Source organism: Lutjanus erythropterus, chromosome 9, assembly GCF_056507025.1.
Source record: "Lutjanus erythropterus isolate fLutEry1 chromosome 9, fLutEry1.hap2, whole genome shotgun sequence".
NCBI lineage: Eukaryota > Metazoa > Chordata > Actinopteri > Lutjaniformes > Lutjanidae > Lutjanus > Lutjanus erythropterus.
The window spans coordinates 1,456,104-1,480,415 of record NC_139325.1 but is presented as its reverse complement, the minus strand read 5'-3'; the positions used below and the strand labels follow the sequence as shown (position 1 = coordinate 1,480,415).

Below are 24,312 nucleotides of genomic sequence, written 5' to 3'. Positions count from 1 at the left end.
AAGTACAACACATCAATTGTGAAAACTTACCCAGTATCCCAGAGGGAGTAGAAGCGTCCACTCCATGGAGCAATGTACCCTGAAGGTGAAACACACACACAATCCATATGGAGTCAGTTCGACTGTATGTACAAGACCATTTAAACAAACTGTCTAACACTGCTGTGGACTGCGATTGGTGAATTTTGTCACAGGCTGCTGAAACGCATAATTGCTTTGCAACATTCCTCCTTCATGTATCGATCATATGATTCCTGTGTAACATGTGTTCGTGCTGTTGTGTGTTGCAGCGCTGCACACACGATGAGTGGCTGTAATGAGCCCTCTCCAACCAGCTGTCCGTGCAATGATAAATGAGAACACAGAAACTAATCACCGCTGTTAGGTAGCCAGCAGGTGGTCCTATCACACTCTGATGATAGATGTGTGATGTGACTGGATGGCTGGTTCTAATCACAGCCAGCTATTGCTTTACATGTAACATTTCCACCATTTCGATAAGTGGTTTCATCACTGTGACCAAACTCATCAAAGCAGCCAAATGTCTCTGTAATGCGGTGACCAAACAATATTATGACTTCAGGCTATTTTGGATGCAGACTGTCTCATATTCTATAAAACCCCACCATCAAAACACTAAATCACCACTTTAAAGTATGAGGCTGGTTCATTATTTATTGTTTATTGAGATGCCCATTAGTTGTTGCCTTGGGAACCACTACTTTTCCTGAGGGCCATCTTCAAATAAAATACATATAGTCAAAATTATACTCATATAGTAAACAAGTAAAATTACAACCAGGGCTGCAACTAACGATTATTTTCATTATCAGTTACTTTCATGATTGTTCAGTCTATTAAATGTCTAAAAAACATGGAAATGTTCTTCACAATCTACCAGAGCACAAAATCCTGAGCCTTTTCATTTTCTATCACAAATGACCAAAAAAAAAACAGCAAATCATCATATTTAAGGTGGAACCAGCAAATGTTTGATATTTTTGCTTGAAAATTGATCAAAATAGATGGCATTTTCTTTTGATCGACCAGTCATCATAATTGACAGTTCTAAAAATAACACTAACATTTGTGAGACCAAAAGTAACAATGAATGTATCCTACTAAGAAGTGCAGGTATTGTGTGTGTGTATCAAAGCCTGATATATCGAGGAATCAAGGTCAATTATTACCAACCAAACTCCATAGGTGAAATCAGTCATTTTACCTTGCAGAAAAAAAGGGATTGCTGGTTGTTTAGGTTGTGTGACTGGTGTTTTATAGGAACAGTTTGGAATTGATTTAATAGACATAAAAGACACAAAAGACATTTCACACATGTTGCCAAAGCACATTTGCATTCACAAGACAATTAACAATAATAATGTAAACAGCAAAAGTTCATCAAATAAAAGATAATGAAATAGATACATTTTAAAATATAATATAACCAAAATTAGTAATCAAGGTATTATTCAATGAAATCAAGTTAAACAATCAAGTACAACCACATATGCTGCTGTATAAACTACATAATGGTTGTCTTATCCCTGCCGGGGTAGGACAATCATTAATCTAATAACAGGGGAAAACAAGCAAGATTGAATAAAGCATATTTTCTATCATCTGAAGTCTGAAGTCACACAATAACACAAACAAACTTAACAGATGGAGACAGGGGGAGACCAGCAGCTCCACGGTTGGTTTGGAGAGAGCCATATTTGACTTTTATAATGGCAGTTTCACATCAGAAGAGGCTGTCTGATGGCAAAGTACTTTTTTTGGGGGGTCAATCTTTTTTAAGTGGCTAAAAAACCTTTTGTAGCTGACCGAGTCCACAGCAGTACATTGCTTTGCTTCAGGCTGTTACTCCTCTCTGCTTCTCCTAACTGGGGGTGAACCAGCCACTTCAAATAATCTGAACCACTCCTGCAACTTCTATTGGTGGTTTGGATCAAATGACAGACCACAACATGCTGCTCAAACTGGACATAAAAATGGTCTATTCCAAAAATATTTATTCAAACCAAACAGCCACATTAAGACAGAGAGTCAGCATTACTCTGTGTGGTTCTATGAACAAAAAGTAAGAAGAAAAAAATAATACAGAGCCACAGATGCAGATAATAAGTCTGTACTACAGAGAAATACAGCTTTATATCAAAGCAGTCTTAAGAGTACAGTTTTAGCTACAACTTGTAAAATATCACACAAGTGATGTTGAAATAAGCCCACTACAGATATTTTGACAGCAGCCAAGTGGGACTCCTCAAACTGCAGACAGCCAAACAAAACATCCAACCTGCCAGAAATCAATATGATTGTCTGACAGCCAGATAATTGATTGTTCAGGTAATCGATCAGGCGACCTGTCCCTTCTCAAATGATGCCTGATCTGGCAGAGATTCGGCCCAATTCTAAAAATGATCTAGGGCGAACAATTCAGGTCTAAAATTGTGCTTAATCTATACAGTGTCTGCCCAGCTTCATGCGGTGCTTTTTCCCTGAGTGTACGTGTGTTAGCCACCTACTCAGTTTCATTCCACTGTTGATCCAGCTCATCTGTAGAAAACAAGCCTATTATCCCTCAAGCAGTAACAGATCCATCATGAAAATTGCTATCATCAATGATTGTGAATGTTTCAATGTTTGTCTAAAATAAGCTTCATATTATAAACAAATCCCAAACAGTCATACAATCACGACAACTGTTACTCATTCCACTGTCATTCTCCCCTCAGCAGTGATTTTTATAACAGCTACACACTGTATAACTGAACCAATCATGAAAACCATCTCAGTCGATCCACAGTTCTTTAAAGACTCCTGGGAAATATGTAAAACACTGTAGGCACCCGGAGCACATGTTTTTAATCATGTACAACCAGCCAGTCGATGTAAAATCAAACAATCTGACATAAAACATGTGAAGCTTTTCCGGGGTAGAGCTGTTATGTACACAGCGGTGCATGAATGTTTCTTTTTTCTCCTCACCAAACTGAAAATGCAAATCTATATTAGTCATTATATCTGCACGGCAAATTCTCTAACTTGGCTGAATGTAGCATACCCAGTTTTTTACTGTGTGACTGTACACCACAAGTAAAGATGCTGTTAAAATTTTTTGGAGAGCTATTCAGTAGATCATCCTTCTCAAAGACAATGTGAACCCACCTGTGTATGTCAGATAGATGACAGAGAGAAAAACCACTCCAGCTGCTACAGAGACTCCCAGGAAGAACAGAGTCTGGAACTCCTGCCTGGTCAGTCTGTCCTTCAGGTACTGCAGAAAGGCGTAGACCTGAAGCAGCACAAACACACCTGCAGAGATACAACACAAACAACATTTGAAATATGAGCTTTGGCTCAGGTAGTAGGGCTGCAACTAATGATTATTTTCACTGTCGAATGTTTTCTCAATTAATCACTTAATTAATCCTGTCACAATCTAGTCAGCTGAAAAATAGGTCCAAACATGTCGAGCACATGGACATACATCTTTCAAGTCTGTCCTGTAACAATTCCTTTCATTAATTAATCTGTCATTTTGTCAATTAATAAATTAGATGTTTTGGTGGTCCAGAAACAAAGTTGATCAGTGTTTCTCAAAGCCCCAGATGACATCGTCAAATGTTTTCTTATGTCCACAACCCAAAGATATTCAGTTTATTGTCAGAGAGGAGTAAAGAAACCAGAAAATATTCACATTTAAGCTGAAATAAAAAAATGACTCAAAATGATTAAAAAACTGTCAACATTTAATTAATATTAATATTTATTAATTAATATTAATTAATTAATTCAATAACTGACTCATTCATTAATTGTGGCAGCTCTAAAATACAGTAGATTTTTGCTTACAAAAATAAAAAATCAAACAATAATTTTGCTTTTATGTCTCTAATGTATTGTCAATCAAGTTATTGGTGCATATTTAAAATGGCAGTCTCTAAGATTTTCATCTAAATAAATATCTGTTCAGTCACTATCTCTGAATGAGGTAACACAAAAATTATTAATTCTATGGCTCAGTGTTGAAATATTTATTTCTCTGCAGTATGATCTGGGTGTCTGTGCCGACATTCATGGAAAAATGCTGTATTTGTAAGTGTAATCTCTATAAACAGATATCTGCATATGAATTCAGAATACTAAATTGTCACCAGATGATAGCCAATGGGCTCTGAGACTGCTGCTGAAGCAAACCAAACATTTCTTATTGCTGCAGCTATACATTAAAAGCATTTAACTGGTGAAAATGAAATGAGTATCTATCAACAATTAAATAGATAACATCCACTTTACCTACAGTGTTTACCTGCAGAGATGATGTAAGGCATCTCTGCAGATAACATTTGAGTCTGCACTTTGACTTTATTTCTACTGTGCTCTCATTGTTAGATAGATAGATACACTGGCAGAGCCAAACTGCTGTGGGCGCTGACATTATGAGAAAAGTCTCAGGTGAATGCTCCCAGATTAACTCATCATCATGGCATACTATGGTTTGAGGGCTCATGCACAGATTGCTTTTAAGGATCTAATTTGGTAGCAGGTATCCATATGGTACTGACTGGGAATTAAAAAAAAGATACTTAAACAGATAGGCTCACATTTTTAAGTCTATTTTAAAAACAATACTGGCTGAATTCATGTATGTAACACTATCACTTGCGTGAATTAGAACCTAGTCTTCATAGTAAAAGTTAAGTGTCGTTTCTAGTATAAAAAAAGAATGTTTTTGCACTGAAAATCTACACCGCAGAGCTGCAGTAAACACATATTGGCTTCCACTGCTATTTTCCACTTTCCACCCAGACCACAGGTTATTGGCCACTGACCTGCTGCGGCCATGTGTTCACTAGTCCTGATTGGCTGGAAGCCCACAAATGGGATCTGCATGGACAGGACCAGGCCGATGATGTAGAAGGTGCTGTAGGCTGGAGAGAGAAACAAGCAGATAAGACAAGTGAAAGACAAGCTACCACTTACTGAAACTGACTACTTCATTCATAAACCTCAATCCTGACATACATCATTTGCACCAGTGCTGGAGTGTTACTGATTACATGCAGTTCCATTTCCAGTGTAACTACAGTTTACAGTGGTTTGGTGGTAGTTTAACTACATTCAAATCTCAGTAGCTTTTTCAGTAGTTTACGACTTTGTGTAATACAGTTTATTACTGACTACATATTCAATACTCTCATGATGTTTTTGCCATACAACATGGCACAATGCCACAGATGTCATTTAATAATTACAATCACCTACTATTTGATTAAAATCACTTATGGTTTGTGACCAAGATGTCACAGTCGAATACTATGTATTTCCTTAGAAATTTAGCATTTCGACCTCAACAATCACTCCCTGTCCTCTCCTTTAGACACATCTAAGAGGTGGTTAAGGGATGACTGGCCTCCCCTTATTCTCTAAATCAAACACACCTGCACTTCATTCATTGTCAGTTCAGTTGCACCTTTGTGCAACAATGTGAGAGTCAGATTGTAATAAGTTCCCATTATGTAGGCTGGATGTAACTGAACAACAACTACTACTTTTTGAAAGCAGTCTAACAAGGTAAATTTTGAGAGTAGTTAAGATGGAGTTTCATGAACTAAAGTTTGAAAGTAGTTTCCTCAGTGTTGACTTTCAGGTACCCATGGGCTTAAAGACAGGCAGGGTAGGGAAATCAGAAAGATCTGAGAGACGGACTAAAACATTGTTGGTTTTGGTCTTTTCTAGAGATTTGTGGACAGTCACTAAATTATAATATTGCCTAGTCATCGACTGATATGGGTTTTCCAATGTCCAATGTCGATATCTAGGGAGTAGGATAGCCAATGGTTAATATATACTGACAGTAAAGTCATGTATAATTCAATTTTTTCATACACACTACATTGTAATATACATATTTATCTTAGCCTGTGACAGGTTTTTTATATGGACTCTGGACACTGAGGCAAACATTGAGAGTTTTAGTACAGGGCTCATCAAAACTAATTTTTTGACCACCTTCCCAAAACCCCCAGGGAGGAGCGCTGTGCGATTTGGGACATTTTTACAATATTACTAAATTGAAGACAATGTCACAGTTTGATAAATTAAGCTAAAGATTTAGATTAGAAAGGTAGGACATTGAAGCATACAGTGTTAGTGATTCTAGGGACCACCCCTTCTCACTTTTTCACTCTTGCATATACAACCTCAAAAAGTCCTTGACGCAGTACACAAGAACAAAATGCCTTTTTAGCCTAAATCATGACTGACAGTCTAAGAACGATTAAGCTTTAGAGTTCAAATGATTTGCACGCTTGGGAGTTGGCGGCACAGCCAGACAGCAGGTTCGCTGCGAACACTCACAGTTTCTTTGCTGTTTCAAACAAGCCCTCGGGGGTCAGAGGCACTGAAACAAAGCTTCAATAACAAAAGCCCCCAAACATGCTCTGCCGGGCCAATACTGCCACGGCACAGACCATCAAATAAAAAGGGTTAGTTCTCTGCACCGAGCTACAGAGTCTTATTAGAGACAAAGGCTGAGAAAGGTAGACAGAAAAGAATCAGGCTAGAAACCTTTTAATTAGCTACATGAGTTGACTGTGTCTGACCACGGGTGTGTATAGAGTTTATTTACTGCAATGCTTCATTAAAACAACAGGAATTATAACTGAGAGGTGATCATAGCTCTTTTAGGCTTCTAAACATCCCAGATTCCCTCTTTTAATGACAGAAAAGTAAGCGGGTGGGAAAAGATGAGGCAGAAACAAGAAATACAAGGTTCTTCTTCACTTGAAGATGGTGTTGGTATTCAACAGCTGAAATTTCCTCAAAATTTATAGTTAATCATTAGATTTTTAGTGCAGATCATTAAATGGAATTATTCCACGTTAAGAAAAGGGATGGATGATGATGTGGTTGTTGCTGTGTAATAAGTGCGAGGACTCTAATCTCCACTCTTTGCTCGTCATCTGTGGCTGCGTTTAAAATAAATTTGAAAGGCTGAAGCCTCATCAGATCAAACCGAAGGGAATCGTGTGTGTGGGGGGGAAAAAAAAAAAAGTCTGCGCCAATTTGTGTCTGGGCATAGAATCAAACCTCAACTCTCTCTTCTCTGCACTGCTCTTCACAAGAAGACATGATTATTATTGGTATTACACCAAAAGATGTGTGTCTCACTGTGAAAGTAGCCTGCTGTTCTGTTGGAGCAACACGTACTTTCAAATGATTTTGGATCACGATTAGCTCATCGTCTTGATAAGACTGGAGGGAACAACGGGGAAAAAATATTCCGTTCAAATATTCTGCGATCCAATCAGAGTCGATGTGTTTTCACTCCTTCCTCTGCATTCCTTCAGAGATGACAGTCATGAAGCCCCACAGACCACATGGTTTTATTAACATATGAAAGCAGCAGATCCAAGGTTGTGCTGTCTCTGACTCGATCACTCTCTCCTTCCGTGGCTGTCCTCTGATGATGACAACATAATTAGGAATGCCAGAGTGAAGAAAAAAAAGGCCTGGTGCAGCCTGCTTTGTAAGAATGGTTCTGGTAAATAAATCCAAGGAAACACCTTTATTCACTAACAAATGCACCAAGTTGCTGCTACCTTTGAGAAACTTACAATATTTAGCTTTTGCTGACAATTGCGTCAGACAGGTTTTGATTCAACTCATTACCGGTGGTGTTGAATCATACCATGCTGACAGTCAGCGACGCACAATATTGAATTTTTTTGCCAATATCCGATATGCTAGTATTTTCCAACTCATTTGCAGATGCCAATACTGATACATCCATGTCTTTTTTCCACCTAATAACAGAGAACGTCAAGTCTCTCCTGTAGTGGAATTAACATATTAGTATGCCTCCTCTTATCAAGATGGGCCACTGGCAGATGCAGACACTCAATACAAAGCTTTTCAAAATGTACACATTCACTGGGCAAAATAAGAAAGCAATAGCTGACAAGTTTTTTTTTCCACTGGTGCTCGTTTCTCTTTGTTCTTCTTGTCATAATGATCAGGATGACAGCTCTCAAGATGGCCAATTAAATTTATAATGTTAAATCAATGTGATTTGGCTCCTTTTCGCATGGCTGACACTGAGCAACACTTGCATGGACATAATTAAAGCATCATCTTATCATCCTGTCATATCGGCAGAAACGTTCATTTCAGGCCATTACAACATTTAATTTTAAAACCATTATTGGCCAGTACCAATGGCATGCCTATTATCATGCATCCCTACTAACAGGATGTCAACTGAAAACTGAAGATACCATTTAATGCAAAGCTGTTGTACTGTAATCATATTTAATAACCTGGTAACTACCAGTGGAATTACAGCTTTAAACTTTAACTGTAATTACATGCATATTTACACTAATTCCAGTGGCACTGGAGTTTTTAAGTATTTACTTTATTTAAGTAGAAATACCACAGTAAAAATACTCAATTCCTCCACTGAAAAAGTCATTTAAATAAAAGCACATTTGTATTATTAGAAAAATGTATTTAAAGGTATCCTTTGCTATGATGATTATTATTGGATATTTTCCTCTGAATTGTAGTGGGTTACAAACTTTCAGTTTTTCTGTTCTAATTCTGTCATTAAACTCATTTCTTATACATTCTTATATTATATATTATATAGTATTTTTATACTTCTTATACATTGTTTCATAACAGTGTTGTCATAATGCAAATAATAATCCTGTAAGTGTATACAAGATCAGTGGTATATTCAATGCATTTCGCGAGCTAAAGTAATTATTTGCAGAGCCTGAAGGTGAGTTGCTACTGCAGTGATGTTTCTGCACTGCATCTCAAAGAACACTTTGCAGTCAGACAGTGTCCGAACATGAAGCAGCTGGAGGTGCTTGATTTAAACTGCAAACACTGGAGGAGTGAAACTCTGAGGCTCAACAGTCAAAAACAGCCAATACACACAAAAAAATTGTTATGACAAGAGTGGTGATGTACACGTATTAAGAATGCACCTTTTATCCTTGTATCCAACCTAAATTCTTAAAATTAAAGTCTCTTGAAACTGAAACTGACAAAGATAAAGAAAGAACCCTTAGAGCTTCAACACTTACATAAGGAAACATAAAAGATTTTCTGACAGTTTAATGCATGAAGGTTAAATCACAGGATCAGACTGGCATTATTCTATATTTTTCTTTTACATAATTGTTTTGAACCAGGACCCATCTCCATGACAACCAAGAAAACTCAGTCGGGTGATATAACCGTGTGTTGCAATGTTATTTATTGTGTCAAACTTTCAAGGCACAACTGTTTTTCTGTTATTGTCGACAAATCTCATTAGGAGACCATAAACAACAGTGCGTATGTCTCTCAATACTTCTTGAGTTCACTACACTGTTAGTGGCTCTCAGCCCCAAGTCGACTGATTCTTCATTTCACATAATAATTTCACAATTATTTCACATTTTTGCATTTTAAAAAAATGTTCATTTAGTTTCTACACACCTGAAAGTAAGAAACGCTCAGATGTAGTGAGCAAAGATGGATGATATTATCATAATATTGTTATAATACTGTTACAACAAAAACAGATGTTACTGTCCTGTAAAAAACACTTCTCTCCAAATCTGGTGGAGGGAGCGCTCCTTTATGACTTGAGACACTTCTACTAATTCTTGGCTCCTGAAAAGCTGACATTTTAAAGATGTTTTTCACTGGACAGCAACAATTTTTTGAATAGTTAAGTTCAGCAAAAAACTTCACAAATATACTTCAACTTTATTGGGCATTTTGCCCACAAATTCAAATGAAATGTTTTGACAATCATTTTCAGCCAGGTAGTAATACACACTGGGTGTGCTATAGTGGGTATTTCAGGTAGCAGGACTGTGTACATGGGACCAAGTCACAATTAACTACAGTGTGTGTGTTTGTGGGAATGTCACTGATGTGTTTTGGACAACAATGGAGCTCTGTGGGACAAAGAAAGACAACTTGGACTACGGAAAATGACAAATAAATGACCTTAAGTCCTTAATATATCAGGCTTTGATAGACACAGCGAGAAGATGGACTATTTCTGTATAGATATTGTTAATGCCTGCCACCGGGTCAGATTATAAGATTAAGTGATTTATGGCATGTAGGAAGTGGCTGCGTGTACAAAATTACAGTGCAGTACATTAGCCAGGTAAAAAGATTTTTCTTTAGATAATTATATTTTTGACATCACATTTAGTGGTTATGGCCGTGGAAACACTACAGCTTTTGCCAAACTTTTAGCCTCCAAACTCTTTTCAATTAATGTACTTTTTGACTGAGACAAAGTGCTGCATTTTAAGTTGGCTACAAAGTGCTCTAAGATGGATAGTGTTTTATATCTATGATAAATTTGACTGAAAAAGTGATCGGGAAATGTCTGAATTAAAACAAGAATTAGATTAGGTTACAATTTGAAATAATGTTACTGGTGCTTCAAAAAACCCCAATCATATACACTTAAAATATTATCATAGAGCATATTTAACACAGTAGTGATGGGAATTCCGGCTCTTTTTAGCGAGCTGGTTCTTCTGGCTCGGCTCCCTAAAAAGAGCCGGCTCTTCCGGCTCCCAAGTGGCTCCTCAGATCTTTTGTTGCTCAAATTAATTTATTACCAAAAATAATGTAAAATGAATTACTAATGTAAAAAACATACATTATATCAAATGTTTATTATTTATATGGCTTTATTTATACACTCAATATACTCAACATGGAGGAGAGTACTACAATATTAAGCAGAGTGCTTAATTTTGACAACAAACACCACATATTATATTAATTACTAATTTTCTGTGTAATTGTAATATTTAACACTGGATATATTAGTCTTCTGTTGTGCAATGAAGTTTTAATCTGTCAACAAGCAGATATTTTGTCTGACAATAATAAAGATTATATATATGACTTATATATGACTTGGTTTAACAAGGCAGATAAAAGAACAGATGTTACATGTATCAGAAGGGGGATCTCTTCTATTTTAACTTCAATCAGCGATCAAGAACGCACTTTATTTCTTCAGCTATGATCGTGGTCTGCAGACTACAGGTAACCTATTCTCTGTTGAAAACTGTCCAACTTGACTGTGGATTTTCATCTCTACTTCCTGCTGTGGCCGCCTGATCTCATCTACTTTCCAGGCGAGGCGCAGGTCATCTCAAACGAGTGTATTTTCTCACCTTTCAAGCATGTTGTCTCTGTCTGTAGCACATGTTCTCTCTCGTCTCCCTCCCACTTGTTCATGTGCTCACTGTGTTGTGTGTCTGTAACCCCTCCCCTTCCCCTTCTACTCAGTGTGGACACACACACACGCCACCACTCATGCGCGACTTTAACAGAAAAAAAGAGGAGAAAAAAAAAATCGGCTCCCAATCAAGAGCCGATTCCCGTCGTTCTCTTCAAAGAGCCGGCTCTAAGATCCGGATCGTTCGCAACCGACACATCACTATAACACAGAGAATTGGGCATCAGATGGGACTGGTACCTCCCTATATTATTCATCCTGCTCCCAAAGAACTGCTGGCTCTTTTATCCAGATTGTATGGGAGTGTCCAGGGGTTTTTAGATTTTTAGGAGGGTTATTAGTACCCTTGCAGGATTAATGGGGGTGCAGTTACCAATGGAACCTGCTGTACATCTTCTACATGATGAATCCCACCTTCCCCTTACAGAAATAGCCTGTTAAGTCTGGCTGGTAGGCTTAACCGCAGCCAAGAAGATTATAGTCAGGGATGGAGGCCTGTTCACTGGTTTTGGAACTTTTTGGACATTTTTTTTTCTACTTGGAACTATCTCCAGCAAGAATCAATCATGGAGAACCACACACAATCTTAATATGGACTAATAAGAAAGGGGATGAAGGGGTAAATGAATGAGAGCAACCATACGTCACGTACCGAGACCACGCCTCCCTCTAGTTGAAAACAGGCACGTAAAAGCAGCCAGACTTCATCACAGGTCAGTTAATGATGTTAGTGAGTAAATGACATGTGTGTCAATTGTGTCCGTAGGTCAAAGTGAATCAGAAAAGAGTCTTAGTGGTGGTTCCTACTATGAAATCACTACTTTTAGAATGGATAGTACCAAAACAGCTGAATGAAGTGTCTTAACAATATATGACCAAAGGATTTGGGCTCCTGACAGCTAAACATTTTCCTATTTTATGCATTTAAACTGGCCTCTGAATTTGCATTAACAGCCAGTCAAATTAATGTGGTTGTTTTCTCCCCAGCTTTTCATTCACTTTTTGGCCACTCCACTGTGATTTGTTGATATAAAGTGAAAGCTGGCACTAACTGTATGTGGTCATTTCTGCCATTTAGGCAGTTAGCTAAAGATGCCAGCATCTTATGTTGGAACTGCCTCTGAACTAAAAAAAAATGATGATATATGGTCTCCAAAAACCTCTCATCAAGTCTAATCTAATCATTTAGTCCTGCTCCTGGATGCCAGGCAGCACAGTTCTGTAATGGATGAAGGGGCCCGGTGTTGGCTTGTTCCACTGTCCCCGCAGGTTGCACATAGCACCTGCTCTCTAGACGCTGAGCGATGTGATGGGCCTGGACTGGAACCGGGAACCAGCAGCCAAGCTGAAGCCCGTTGGAGAGTGGAGGCATCTATCAGAGGAGTTTCTATTCTTAAGTTTTCTGTTCTGCTGCAAAGGAGACACTGCTCATGAGATAATGAAATTCCATTTGGATTTCATTACTGTATTTCTGCTTTATTAGACAGAGGAGATGGAGCGAGAGGAGGCTGGTGTGTGACAGTGGGTCACGGGCTGGACATCGAATCACAGTACAAGGTATGCATCACAGAACAAGGTGAGCTATTACAACTTTGAACTAACTCAATTACTGTGTTGCTGCAGGCAGAATGTACAGTGCTGATCTTCAGAGAGACACAGACAAAAGAGGGGAGGTGGGAGGTGAGGGTGGTGGAAGATGGAAAAGTTAGCTTGATGATAGATTATTTATTTTACCAATAATCCTATTGGAGAATGTAGAACCCACCAGTCACCCACTCTCATCTATCGTCTTCTCTCCTGCTCTGTACTTAAGTTCAAGCGGTCGTCAGTGTGGGTTCTCTTTGATTCCTCATTGCAGGGCTTTCTTGTAAAGTTAACCTCGCCTAGTTGTGCACTATTCAAGACTTGATATGTCATTATCTCCACCTGCTACTGTATGCACGGGCTATTGATTTGGATATGTAACAAAGGCATGATGTTGCGGCATCAGTGGGGAGCTGTGAGCCCGGGGTCAGGACTCGATTCATGATCAGTGAGGCGAGTTCAGGGTGCACGACGAGGCGAGCTCTTTGAAGGGAGGACGCCTTTCATCTTTTTTCACTTCATTTTTTTTCCCCTTGCCTGCATTTCCACTTTCCATCTCTCTAACTTTTACCACATATCCCTTCTGCCCTTCTGTGGGGGGATTTGTGTAAACCTGATATCTGTATAATTACAGACACAACATCAGCTGGTAGGGATGGTATTAATTATCAGCAATGGTGTTTAAGCAGGGCAGATATGATGAAGAATAACAAGCTACTCTGTGTAGTAGCTCCCACATCAATGTGCATGGCTTGGAGTCTTTTGAGAAGTACAGAAAATACATCTTTTGTTTGAGAGAGAGTGTGTCTGTGTGTGTATCTGTGTAGCAGCCGACTGTATAGTTACCTTGCCCTTTGTTTATCCTCGATGTGTTACACGGAATGTCAAATGAGCATAATTGTAAACCCCCCAAGTCATCTGTTTATGCCCTTGAATTAATGTGCACAAAAAAGAAAGTATTCATGTTTACGTGTTTGTATGAGAGTATGTGTTTGTGTGTGTGTGTGTGCTGCATCTCACCTATGTACACTCTCCTGCTGAAGCGCTGCATGAGAAGCAGGACAAATACATGAAGAGGAATGAGGTTGATGATGAACACATAGCCGCCCCAAGCAGAAACCTGTGGAACAGAAAAACACAGTGTTTAATGAGCACATTTTGTTATTAATTCAGAAGCTCTAGCAATAATAATTATTAATGGAGGGGTGTAATTATTTTGATTATGCATGCACACATGCTCACCTGCACGCACAAACACACAGTCACGCATGCACAGTTAGTTTACTGCTTCTTGTCATAATGGGATTTTGATCCCCGCTGAATCTGTGCAATGCTTTCCACTGCAGTGGATAATCAGTATTGTAACCAGCCCACGAGTCCCTGTGGGCTGGGAACTGAAGGGTGACTGTGTTTTCTCTCTTATTCACACACACACACACACACACACACACACACACACACACACACACACACACACACACACACACACGGACACGGACACGGACACACACACGGACACGGACACACACACACACACACACACACACACACACACTCATAATGAGATGGGTAGCAACAGGAGGTAGGGAGCAAAGTCACACAGTCCACCTGAAAGCTGTGAAACCATTATGAGCAACACTGTTAAGACTGCCATTCAGATTATGCTGTCAGTCTTCAAAATCTTCAAAGGCTCACACACATCCACAGGTCTACACATAGTCTGGACAACAGACACACAAATGTTCCTCTTTTTTTGAGCTTTGTTCTTATTGTCTCCAAGTGTCATGTAACTCCCTGGCGGTCAGTGACTGCCAAAGGAGAGACTCACAGTTTACAGCGCGAGACGTTCAAATGATTCATCTCAGATTCATCAGTCTGGCTGATTGACAGGTGGGTAACGGGAAAAGGTTCCCCAGAAGATCTGTTTTGTCGGGCTTTCGGTGATGTGAGGCAAATTGAGGTTAGTCTTATGTGCAGATGATCTGTGAGTGGCATGGTGAGAACAGCTTGTGTATCCTGTGTCTCAGAGTGAGTGTGAGATTTACATGTTGATCTCCCTCTGGTTTATGATGTTTAATATTGGGGTTGAGTGTAAAGTGTTAGTTTGGACATGAATGTGGTCAATTAAAATCCTCTATGAACAACATTTTACTGGAAGAGTGCACACAGTCGAGTGCAGATCTCTGGCAGGGAGCAGATGGTGAAGCACCTACTGCAATGCCACCACACCTGCCAGATGCAACCAGTGGAGATTTGCACAGTTTTGAATAAAGTTTTCTTATATAGATGTTTGCAATGGTTTTTAATGGAGTGTTTTTGTATTGCATGGTTCGATTTAAATGCACATTATGTAAATTCTGTCACTGAGTGTCTCTTTCACATGAAAACAAAAGATGCAGTTTGAGAAAACTACTACCATGATCCCACGCTACCAGCAACTAGCAACGGCTAGCAGGAAACACACCACTGCCTTGACTAAATTACTGATCTATCTGCATTTGAACATTGATGGAAACATTTGAGACAGTCAAAGTACACAACTCAACAAACTATATAACATAATATGTTGAGCAGTTTTAGACATTTTAATATTGCATATCATAGCTTTAATCTGCATAGAATAGCATAGTGGGGTTGCATATGAGTATCTTGTGTCTACCTTAATGTTTAAACTTAATAAGGAAACAATAAATGGGACAATAAGTCCAAACCTCTCAGGCTAAACATTTTGTTATTTATTTAGGACATTATAGGCAACCGGGCAGTTTTACAACAATATAATGAATATATAATAGGGGTGTCACGGTATGAAATTTTAACCTCACGGTTATTGTGACCAAAATTATCACGGTTTTCGGTATTACCGCGGTATTTTTTAAAAAGTGTGTTGAATACATGACTGTTCAGCAAACAACAGCAATACCTCCATTGTCAAGTTTGTTGATGACACAGTGGTGTTAGGCCTGATCAGCAACAACAATTAACAGGCCTATCTGAAGACAGGCGCCCTTCCTCCACGCGAACCCTATCATGCACCCTTCCCTTCTCCTTACACATATTCCATGTATATATCCCCCCCCGCCACACACACCTCATTTATTCACACATACATCCCTGCACACTATAAGCTGAGCGATCAACTGCATTTCACTACATGTCTTGCATTAGTATTACAAGCATGTGACAAATAAATCCTTGAATATGTTCAGAAGGAATTGATAGTCCTACAATAACATGCAAAATATTTGAATTGTAATTAAGTAAAAACACTAATACCACAATGTAAAAATACCTAAGTAAAGAATGTGAGTATTTTTCCATCACAGCAGGTCAGTGATCAGTGTTTCAGTGACTCTGTGGATCAGTGAATAGTGTTTTATTTATGGCGGCCCGCCACATTAAAAACATAGACATGACATGATTTTCTATTTTTGGAGCTGCGCACCTTTTTCAGTCGTGTCTAGAAGGTAACGCTTTATTTGCACAACTCTCGTGAGAATTGGGTTCGTTATTTCTACTAAAATAATCAAACTCGCGCGATCTTTCGCGGGTCTAGGGTTCCCTTCTAAACACGACCCTCTGTCTGTCTGTCAAACTACAGACAGCAGACTGTCTGTAAACAGCATGATGTTACACTCTGCAGTGTTTCACACAAAGACTTTATTTATGTGGACACCCAGGTTTGGTTTGTCACCAATTTTGGCATTTTTATTTTTTTAATCAGTCCGAGAGGATGACGGCATCCGCGATTGATTAGAGATCAGTCTGTCCACCTCTCCTCCCTCACCTGTTCACTCTGCTGTGAGAAGATCTGAAAGTTTCTCACAGAGAAACACAGACTCTCCTGTTTTACGTACAGGCCTCCTTATACAGTTGTTTAATTTTATAAGTGCATCTGCAAACTCACAAAAGCTGAAAGTCAAAATGCATTTGATGTTGTTGATTCAAAAGTTAGAGCCTATATGTTCCAGTGTAAGTTGTGGCTATTCCAGTAACTGAATTTAAATCCAACAACTAACCAGTATCAGTTTCTCAGGAGTCAGTTTTTGATCCAGTTTTTCATCCAGGACAAAGGCCAAAATATGTCCTGCAACTGACTAGTAGGTAAGCTTTGTTTTTAGTCTAGCAGTCATTGATGTCTTGTGGGCCCCTACAGGCTGGTTAAGAAGAGTTAGGAGTCAGCAGTCCATACAGTTTTTTAAGGTTTGTTTAATTGTGAGTCACCACAGCCATGAGAGGTCCTAGAGTATACAGTCATAAATGTGCACAAAAAATGTTAAGTGTGATGGGTCCAGTAGTATGTGGGACTGGCTGTAGACAGGCTCCAGCCCCACTGTTCACTCACACTCACACATGACCCATTGTGTGATCTCATAAACATTGTTTTATGTGTGTTCTCACCATGTAGAAATAGGACAGGCAGCATCCGATGGCCCAGAAGACTGATCCTGTCTTCACTGACTTCACCTGCAGAGAGTATAGGAAAGCATTAACCAACAACACACAAAGACTTGCGCGCACGCACACACACACAGGGTGCCAAATCTCCATCAACTGTTTCCATTAAGCTGAGCTGCTCTGTTCACCATTTTTCCTAGAGGATTTGCTCAGTTGCTGCTTACCCAACATGACTGCCTGAATTATTCATCATGTTTCCTCTTTAATGACCTGCACAAAGCAGAGCACCGTGTTCCAACACATCTTTACCATCCCCTGCGCAGCGCACGAGAGCTGCTAACGAGAGCTTAACGAGGCTAACGAGCCCTGACTTAACGAAGGCACGGTTGGGAGGCTCAGCTATTGGCTGGATGAGATTGGATAAATGGAGGAGCTGAGCCAATGAGATGTGGTGGATGAAAGGAGGCAGGGGATGGAATGAAAGCTGAAGGAGAGTGAATGAGAGAGGGAGAGAGAAGCATTCACTGGAGACTGTTCTTCTGTCCAAGCATGTCTCAGATCAAGTAGGAGCTTTCAAAGCCCTGTGTGTATACATGCAATATGTCTGTGATTTATTTAGGATCTGCTGAAAATCAAGGCTTAAAGTTCATCTTTAAACCAGGTTAAGCTATTCCCCATCTATCCATACCACTAATTAACAGTGACTTCAGGGCCTTGTAACCGGAGTAGTGGAGTCCTTCTTTAAATCTCAGAGGTGCGTATGAAATGTAAAAGTTGATCATGCTCACTGAGAATAACATTAGCCCAAACAGCCACTTGCACAAACCACTGAGGACCACAGTGTGATGAATAAATCTGTAGAACCAGATAAAGATGCTTACATGTGTGCTTAAAGGAAAAAAGTCTGCTCAGAAAAGAAAAAAGGTCATATGTTACATCTCTGAAGAATAACAACATGAACATTTTTAGGACTTCAATGTGTACCATGAATTAGGGACTAATGCTGTGGTCAGTGAGATCACCCTGGTTAAATGAAACATATGAGCAACTTGAATTATCTGTTGCTATTATTAAGAAAACATCTTAAATGAACACAGCCTTACAGGATCACATAAAGTGTGCCATTAGGGCACTTTGTCCTAACATTTCCTTTATCAAGTTCACTATAAAGCTTTAACTTAATACTTTTACGTTAACAAGGACGTCCCGCTGAGACAAAAAAAAAGTCTTTTACAAGAGAGACCTGGACAAGGAGGAGCTAACAATTAAATGCAACAAATACAAATTAATTAACAAAAATAAATCACAATAAAACAGTTACCCAAACATACTATAGTCAAAATCAATTATGTTCCATTCTAAATCTGCAATACATGACCAGCTAGTTGCAAACTCTGTCTGTCTTGTCATTTGATGCTGGGCTAGCAGCATACAGTGTATATATCAGAGCTGTTGTGTCGAAGACAGAGACAAGGTTAGTGAGAGGAAAATTTATGAACTGCTTACGAGAGGTTCTGGTGTGGTTCTCTGAATCTCTACACATCCCAGATTTAGTCAGTTTGAGCTCTTTGAAAGCTTTTTTCCCCATTTGGGAAAACAAAAGTTCAAATCATAACTCTGAAGGCCAAACTAAAAAAAGGAGACCTTGAATGTTTTTTGTGCTAGAGTCAGAGCAACAGGTGGTGACAGAAAAATTGCCAAAAAATGTCAACTAGTGTAGATGAAATCAACACAGCTAAACTTCACATATTTCTTAAAGGAATTGTTTAAAGGATCATTTAAAATTGAAAGAGTTTTATGAGGTACTTATCAATAGTCAGTGTATTATTTACTGCAGATGGCAGTTGGCACACTGTGGTTCAATTCTGCATCAGTTTGGAGATAGAAAACACTTGGTTAGGGTTATGGAAAGATAATTATTCGGATTAAAATGATCAGTCTTGTGAGAACTTTTGCAAGGTCTGGGGTTCCTTTCCAGAAATGAGCAAATATCACTCTCAAACAAACAAGAGTTCATTTGTTCATTTGTTTGTTTTATTGTGTGACTTTGGTGAATCTGAAGTAACCTTTTAAAACATTAAACAAACTGAGGGAGCAAACACAAGAGGTAAAATCACCGTTTTTGGAAAACTAATCTGAATCTGAGCAATATTCGGCCTCTATCACGGCAGGTTCCCATCAGAAAAGACTGATGGTGAGGATAAGTGGTGAAAAAGTACTAAATATATCAGACATGTAAACTGATATTGATTTTTTTAGACAGTACTTTTTTTAAGTGGGTACACTGTTTAGCAACTGTGCTGCTCTCTGCTTCTCCAAACTGGAGGTGTGTCGACCAGTATCTACTGTAGATAATACACTGACTATGGATAAGAACCTCATACAACCCCACTTCAAATAATCCAAACTAGCCCTTTTAAACAGTGTTAAAGTACAAAGTTTATTCTGTGTCAACTGAAAAAGACTTGCTACTAAATGGTTTGGCAAAAGTGACCCCTCCCAAGCAGAACACTGAAAGAAATTAACATAATATCAGACTCAAGGTTGGGACAGAGAATGTTTTCTGTGGGATTGTAACTACAACAAAACTTTTGACATTACACAGTCATTTGATTTTTTTGTAAATATAAAAATAGCGCTTATTGCAGCTTAAAGCCATTGTTAGAAAAAGACATTAGTTTTGTACTGCAGTCTGACCATTTCACTTTATTCCCCAGAGAACTGCCAGCTAAAAAAGCAAAAACAACTGTTATAAATAGCTTCATAATGGAGGGTCAGGACTACAGGAGGACTAATAAAGTATGTATAGGCATACCCAGAGGTAGTAGGTGAACTGCAGGGCAAAGATGGCGATGCCCTCATTGTCAAAGGAGCCAGCGACGGAGCGGGAGATGTAGCCGGGGACGATGGCGATGAAGCAGGCCGCGAGCAGCCCAGCGCCCTGGTTCCACAGCTCCCTCGTCAGCAGGAAGGTGGAGATGGAGGTCAGGCCGCTGAACACCGGAGCCAGGAACACGCACACGTCCCGGATGTGGACGGTGATGTGCAGCAGGTTGAGCACATAGTGGATGAGGCCAGCTGTGACCATCAGACCAGGGTACACCTGCAAGAAGAAGGAGAAACAGAGAGGAGGATAAGGGCTCTGTTCAGGCAGGCAGTCCAAATCTAATTTATATAAAAATTTTACAAGAGTCAAGTGTTATTAATAAAGTCTGACTAGCCAAAACAAGATGTGATGTTGATGAGATGAGAGGAGCACCGATATCGACAGGCCAATAAGAGCTCTGAACAACTGAAAATGCTGCTTCATACATCGTTTCACTACTGTGACTGCAAAATGCCATCATTAACAGTTTGAATGAGCAATGCAACAGTAGTGGGGGAAAAAGAAAATCACATTACAAGCTCGTTGCGAGCGCGCAGAGCTATTGGACAGAAAATAAATGTACTTTTGCCAGTCTGCATCATTACCTCAAACACCAAAGTTCTGATGACAAAAAAAGGTACTGAAGTTTCTGCACGCCAAACAATCTGGCAACTTGTTTTTGGAAAAAATATATTTGAGCTTTCCTTATATTGAGAATGAGAGCAAAGCAGAGGTAAGCACAGCTGAAGAAAGCCAACAGCTAGTCGAATAAAAATGGAAACTTCAGGTGTTGTTTCCAGCTTGGTACTGCTGTCAACATGTATTTCTGTCTCCACAATGAAAAATTATATTTAATCTTCAGATAATGACTGTTTAAAAATATTACTACCTGACAGCTCCAGTTTACACAAACCCTTAAGAATACAGTCAGTGCAAAAATGTTTAACCAGTATTTCAGAAAACACTACAAATAAAGATAGGACTAAGTGGTTGTATAATAGTACAACTTCTTAAATAGTATAATAGCATATACTGTACAGTAGATGCTGGCCGGCACCTCCGTTTGGAGTAATTAGAATACTTTGCTGTCAAACTGCCTTTTCTGATGGGAAACTGCTGTCATATAAGCCAAATATAGCTCTCTCCAAGTCTACCTGTAACTAACAGATCAAGGCAGCGGTAGTCCAACAACGTCCTGGTGGTTTTGGATAGAGCAATATTTGGCTCATATAGCTGTGGTTTCCTGTCAAAAAAGGGCTGTCTGATGGCAAGCTAGAGTGGTGAAAATATTCTAAATATAGTGTACAAAAATCAACTGAAAGGTGTTGTTTCTTTTTTAGGTCACTAAATTACATTTTATTACTGATCCTGCCCACATAAGTAGAGTGGTTAACTTCTGTACTTCTCTCTCCTCCAAACTGTTGGTATGCCAGCCACCATTGATGACATCAAATAATCCAAACTATTCTTTTAAGTAGAGACTCGTCTTTGTCCTTTATTTCTTTCAAGTGTCATATGATGCTTCAAAGTCAAAACAACATCCTTAAGGCTGTTGTTTTGTCAGCTAGTCTGAATGTCCACAAGTGCACTCTGGGGAAGACATTAGCCCACAACAGTTAGTTCTTCCTTCATCAACCCATACAGAGAGATCTCACAGAGGGGTGTAAATATACAGAGGAGCGTAATGACGTGTTAAAAGTGACCCCCGTCTGTCTGTTCTTTAGCTGTTATGAAGACAGATCTACTTTGTGTTGTGTGAGTGCTCCCTGCCTCCCCCAGGAGCTGTTCAGCCATCCAGCCATGCTTGCCGAGTGTGTGTGTGTGTGTGTGTGTGTGTGTGTGTGTGTGTGTGTGTGTGTGTGTGTGTGTGTGTGTATGTGTGTGTGTGTGTGTGTGTGTGTGTGTGTGTGTGTGTGTGTGTGTCTGTCTGTCTGTGTGTAAGACCTGTAGTAGAGTGAGTTTAAGAGGATGATTGAAGATTCATCACAGTAATGTGACTCTTGAGAAATAAGGACGAAGACAGAATAGGGCTGAGGCAGAACTATACCCGCTTGCACAATCCCTCCCCGACCTCCAGAGTCAAACACACACAGCATGAGAAACACTCACCGTGCCCCCTACTATCCTCCCCAGAGGGTACCAGGCTCTCTCGTCAAACCAGTTGAGGAACTCGTAGAAACCATTGGTGGTGAGATGGTGAGTCGACCTGTAGTTGAACCTGCAACATCATGACAGAGACAGAGAGGAGGGTGTCAGACACAGCACACAACCAAAACCGAACACAGCAGATACAGACAACATTAATGTCTCACTGAAGTGAATAAGTGCAAGTCTGGCTTTGGGTTTTACCAGAAAGACTAACTTCAACCAAGCCAATAAACCTTCCACAAAGAGCTCATCAAAATTCTTTTTAAAGCAAAAAAATCCTCACACCTAAAGACTCAGATCTTTAGGTGCTTTTGCATCAAACCTTGATGGCATGACTCAAGCAAACTCTGGTACATGTGTCAGTTTGGTTTGGTTTCATTTGGGCTGGTGTAAAAGCCATCAATCAAACTCTGAAGCAGACCACACAGCCCAACCAAGACTTATTGAAAAGGAGGGCTTTGGTCCAGTTTGAAGCAGAGTTGTCACTTGTGGTGTGGAAGCAAAAATCAACCACAAAAACGTGAGAGGAAATGAACTGATTTTACCGAAAATTAAGTACAGATAATTCTTGGTGTCATCACAAGACTGGAATTTTTCATTTCAATACAGTATCGATTACCATAGGGAAAAACTGACTCAACAACTTTAGGTTTTTGATATTTAGTAAAAGATAAATGTATTGAGACTAAAACATGAGATAGTATATTCAACCAGAGCAAATAAGATGAGTGACAAGAAGAAGACGGCACTGTGAGCAAGTAGGAGGAGGCAAGACAATGTGGGCACTGCAGCGGTGTGCGTGTGTGTCAATTCACTGTCAGAGAGACGAGACAGCAAAAAAGTATCAAAGTATCAATAGTCAAAGTCAAAGTCAAAGTCAGTTTTATTTGTCAATTTCTTCACATGTGCTTGAGAAAAAAGTACTGAAAGCATATCAAATATTCAGTATTGATATTTTTTGACAACATTCAATCTTACATTATCTACATTATCTTCTTTTAATTTTACTACTGCTTGAAACACATCTATTAATCCTGGGTTTCAACATAATCAGAACTAGGGATGGATGATGAAACTTTTTTGATTTGATAACAATACTTTTTATCACAATTTTGTCACTACCGGTAATTTTTAAAATGAATACACTTAAATGCAATGTTTGTGCTAATAAGAGTAAAAAAGGCTGGTATTTTACAGAAATACTGTAATAGCAGCATAATAAAGTAGATATATATCTTCTTGTTTTTGTTTGGACTCCTTTTAACTTTCAGGGTGTTTTAAATGTTTGAAGAGGTTCCTCATGTTGCTGCTGCGTGGCATTTTCTTGTTACAAATATTGCATCTGTTATGTGTTTATCTATAGGTGAAAAGTTGCACTACACCACATTAAGCTTCCTTTCTGCTACCCTCCATGGATGTATTAAACTCTCGTAAGTTTGATGTGGAAGCGTGTGACCATCCTCTGCTCTCATGGGTTTCCACAGTCATGTGAAACGGGTCAGCCAAATATGTCATGGCACAAACATTAAATAATTTTATTGTTAAAATTTTTTTTTTTAAGAACTAATACCAAATGAATAGCTTGTGAAAATCGATCCTGCAGTTGTGACAAGTTAATGTAGGTGTTCCTCATGAGCAGCAGTGCAAAGTATAAAAAGTACAAGCACTGTGTACCATGAGGAGGCTGAAGAAAAGTTGACATCAAACAAGCTTCAACTTGGAGCATTTAACAGAATTTAAAACGTTGCAGAACTGAGAAAATTTAAGAAAGGAAACTTCAAAGTCTCAGCTATGAGCAAGGTCGGAAGATATTACTATGTCACAACAAAGTCACAGCACGGAAAAGATTTCAAAGTCACAGCACCATAGAGGTGAACTGATGAAATAAAATCAACATGAGAAACTGCAGAGCAACTTAGTTAACTAAGTTATAGCAGGCATGAAAAGAGAAGAGAAAATCCTGACAGCATCAGTGCCACAGCTAGCAAGCAGCTGCCAGATGTGGGTGCTATAGACGTGATAACAACAAACA

The 24,312-nt window shown here is 39.2% G+C and overlaps 1 protein-coding gene across 1 annotated transcript in view; it reads right to left on the bottom strand.

Annotated features, from left to right (window-relative positions):
- The window catches only part of LOC146320936 (dolichyl-diphosphooligosaccharide--protein glycosyltransferase subunit STT3B-like), a 102,453-nt gene that overhangs the window by 23,305 nt on the left and 54,836 nt on the right, over positions 1-24,312 (bottom strand). Inside the window, exons 2-8 of the mRNA XM_084725892.1 lie at positions 22,242-22,350; positions 20,082-20,369; positions 17,270-17,335; positions 13,889-13,988; positions 4,839-4,937; positions 3,172-3,318; positions 31-79 (exon numbers count right to left, since the gene is read on the bottom strand). Of these exons, the coding sequence (XP_084582018.1) occupies positions 31-79; positions 3,172-3,318; positions 4,839-4,937; positions 13,889-13,988; positions 17,270-17,335; positions 20,082-20,369; positions 22,242-22,350 (858 nt within the window). The remainder of the gene's footprint in view (positions 1-30; positions 80-3,171; positions 3,319-4,838; positions 4,938-13,888; positions 13,989-17,269; positions 17,336-20,081; positions 20,370-22,241; positions 22,351-24,312) is intronic.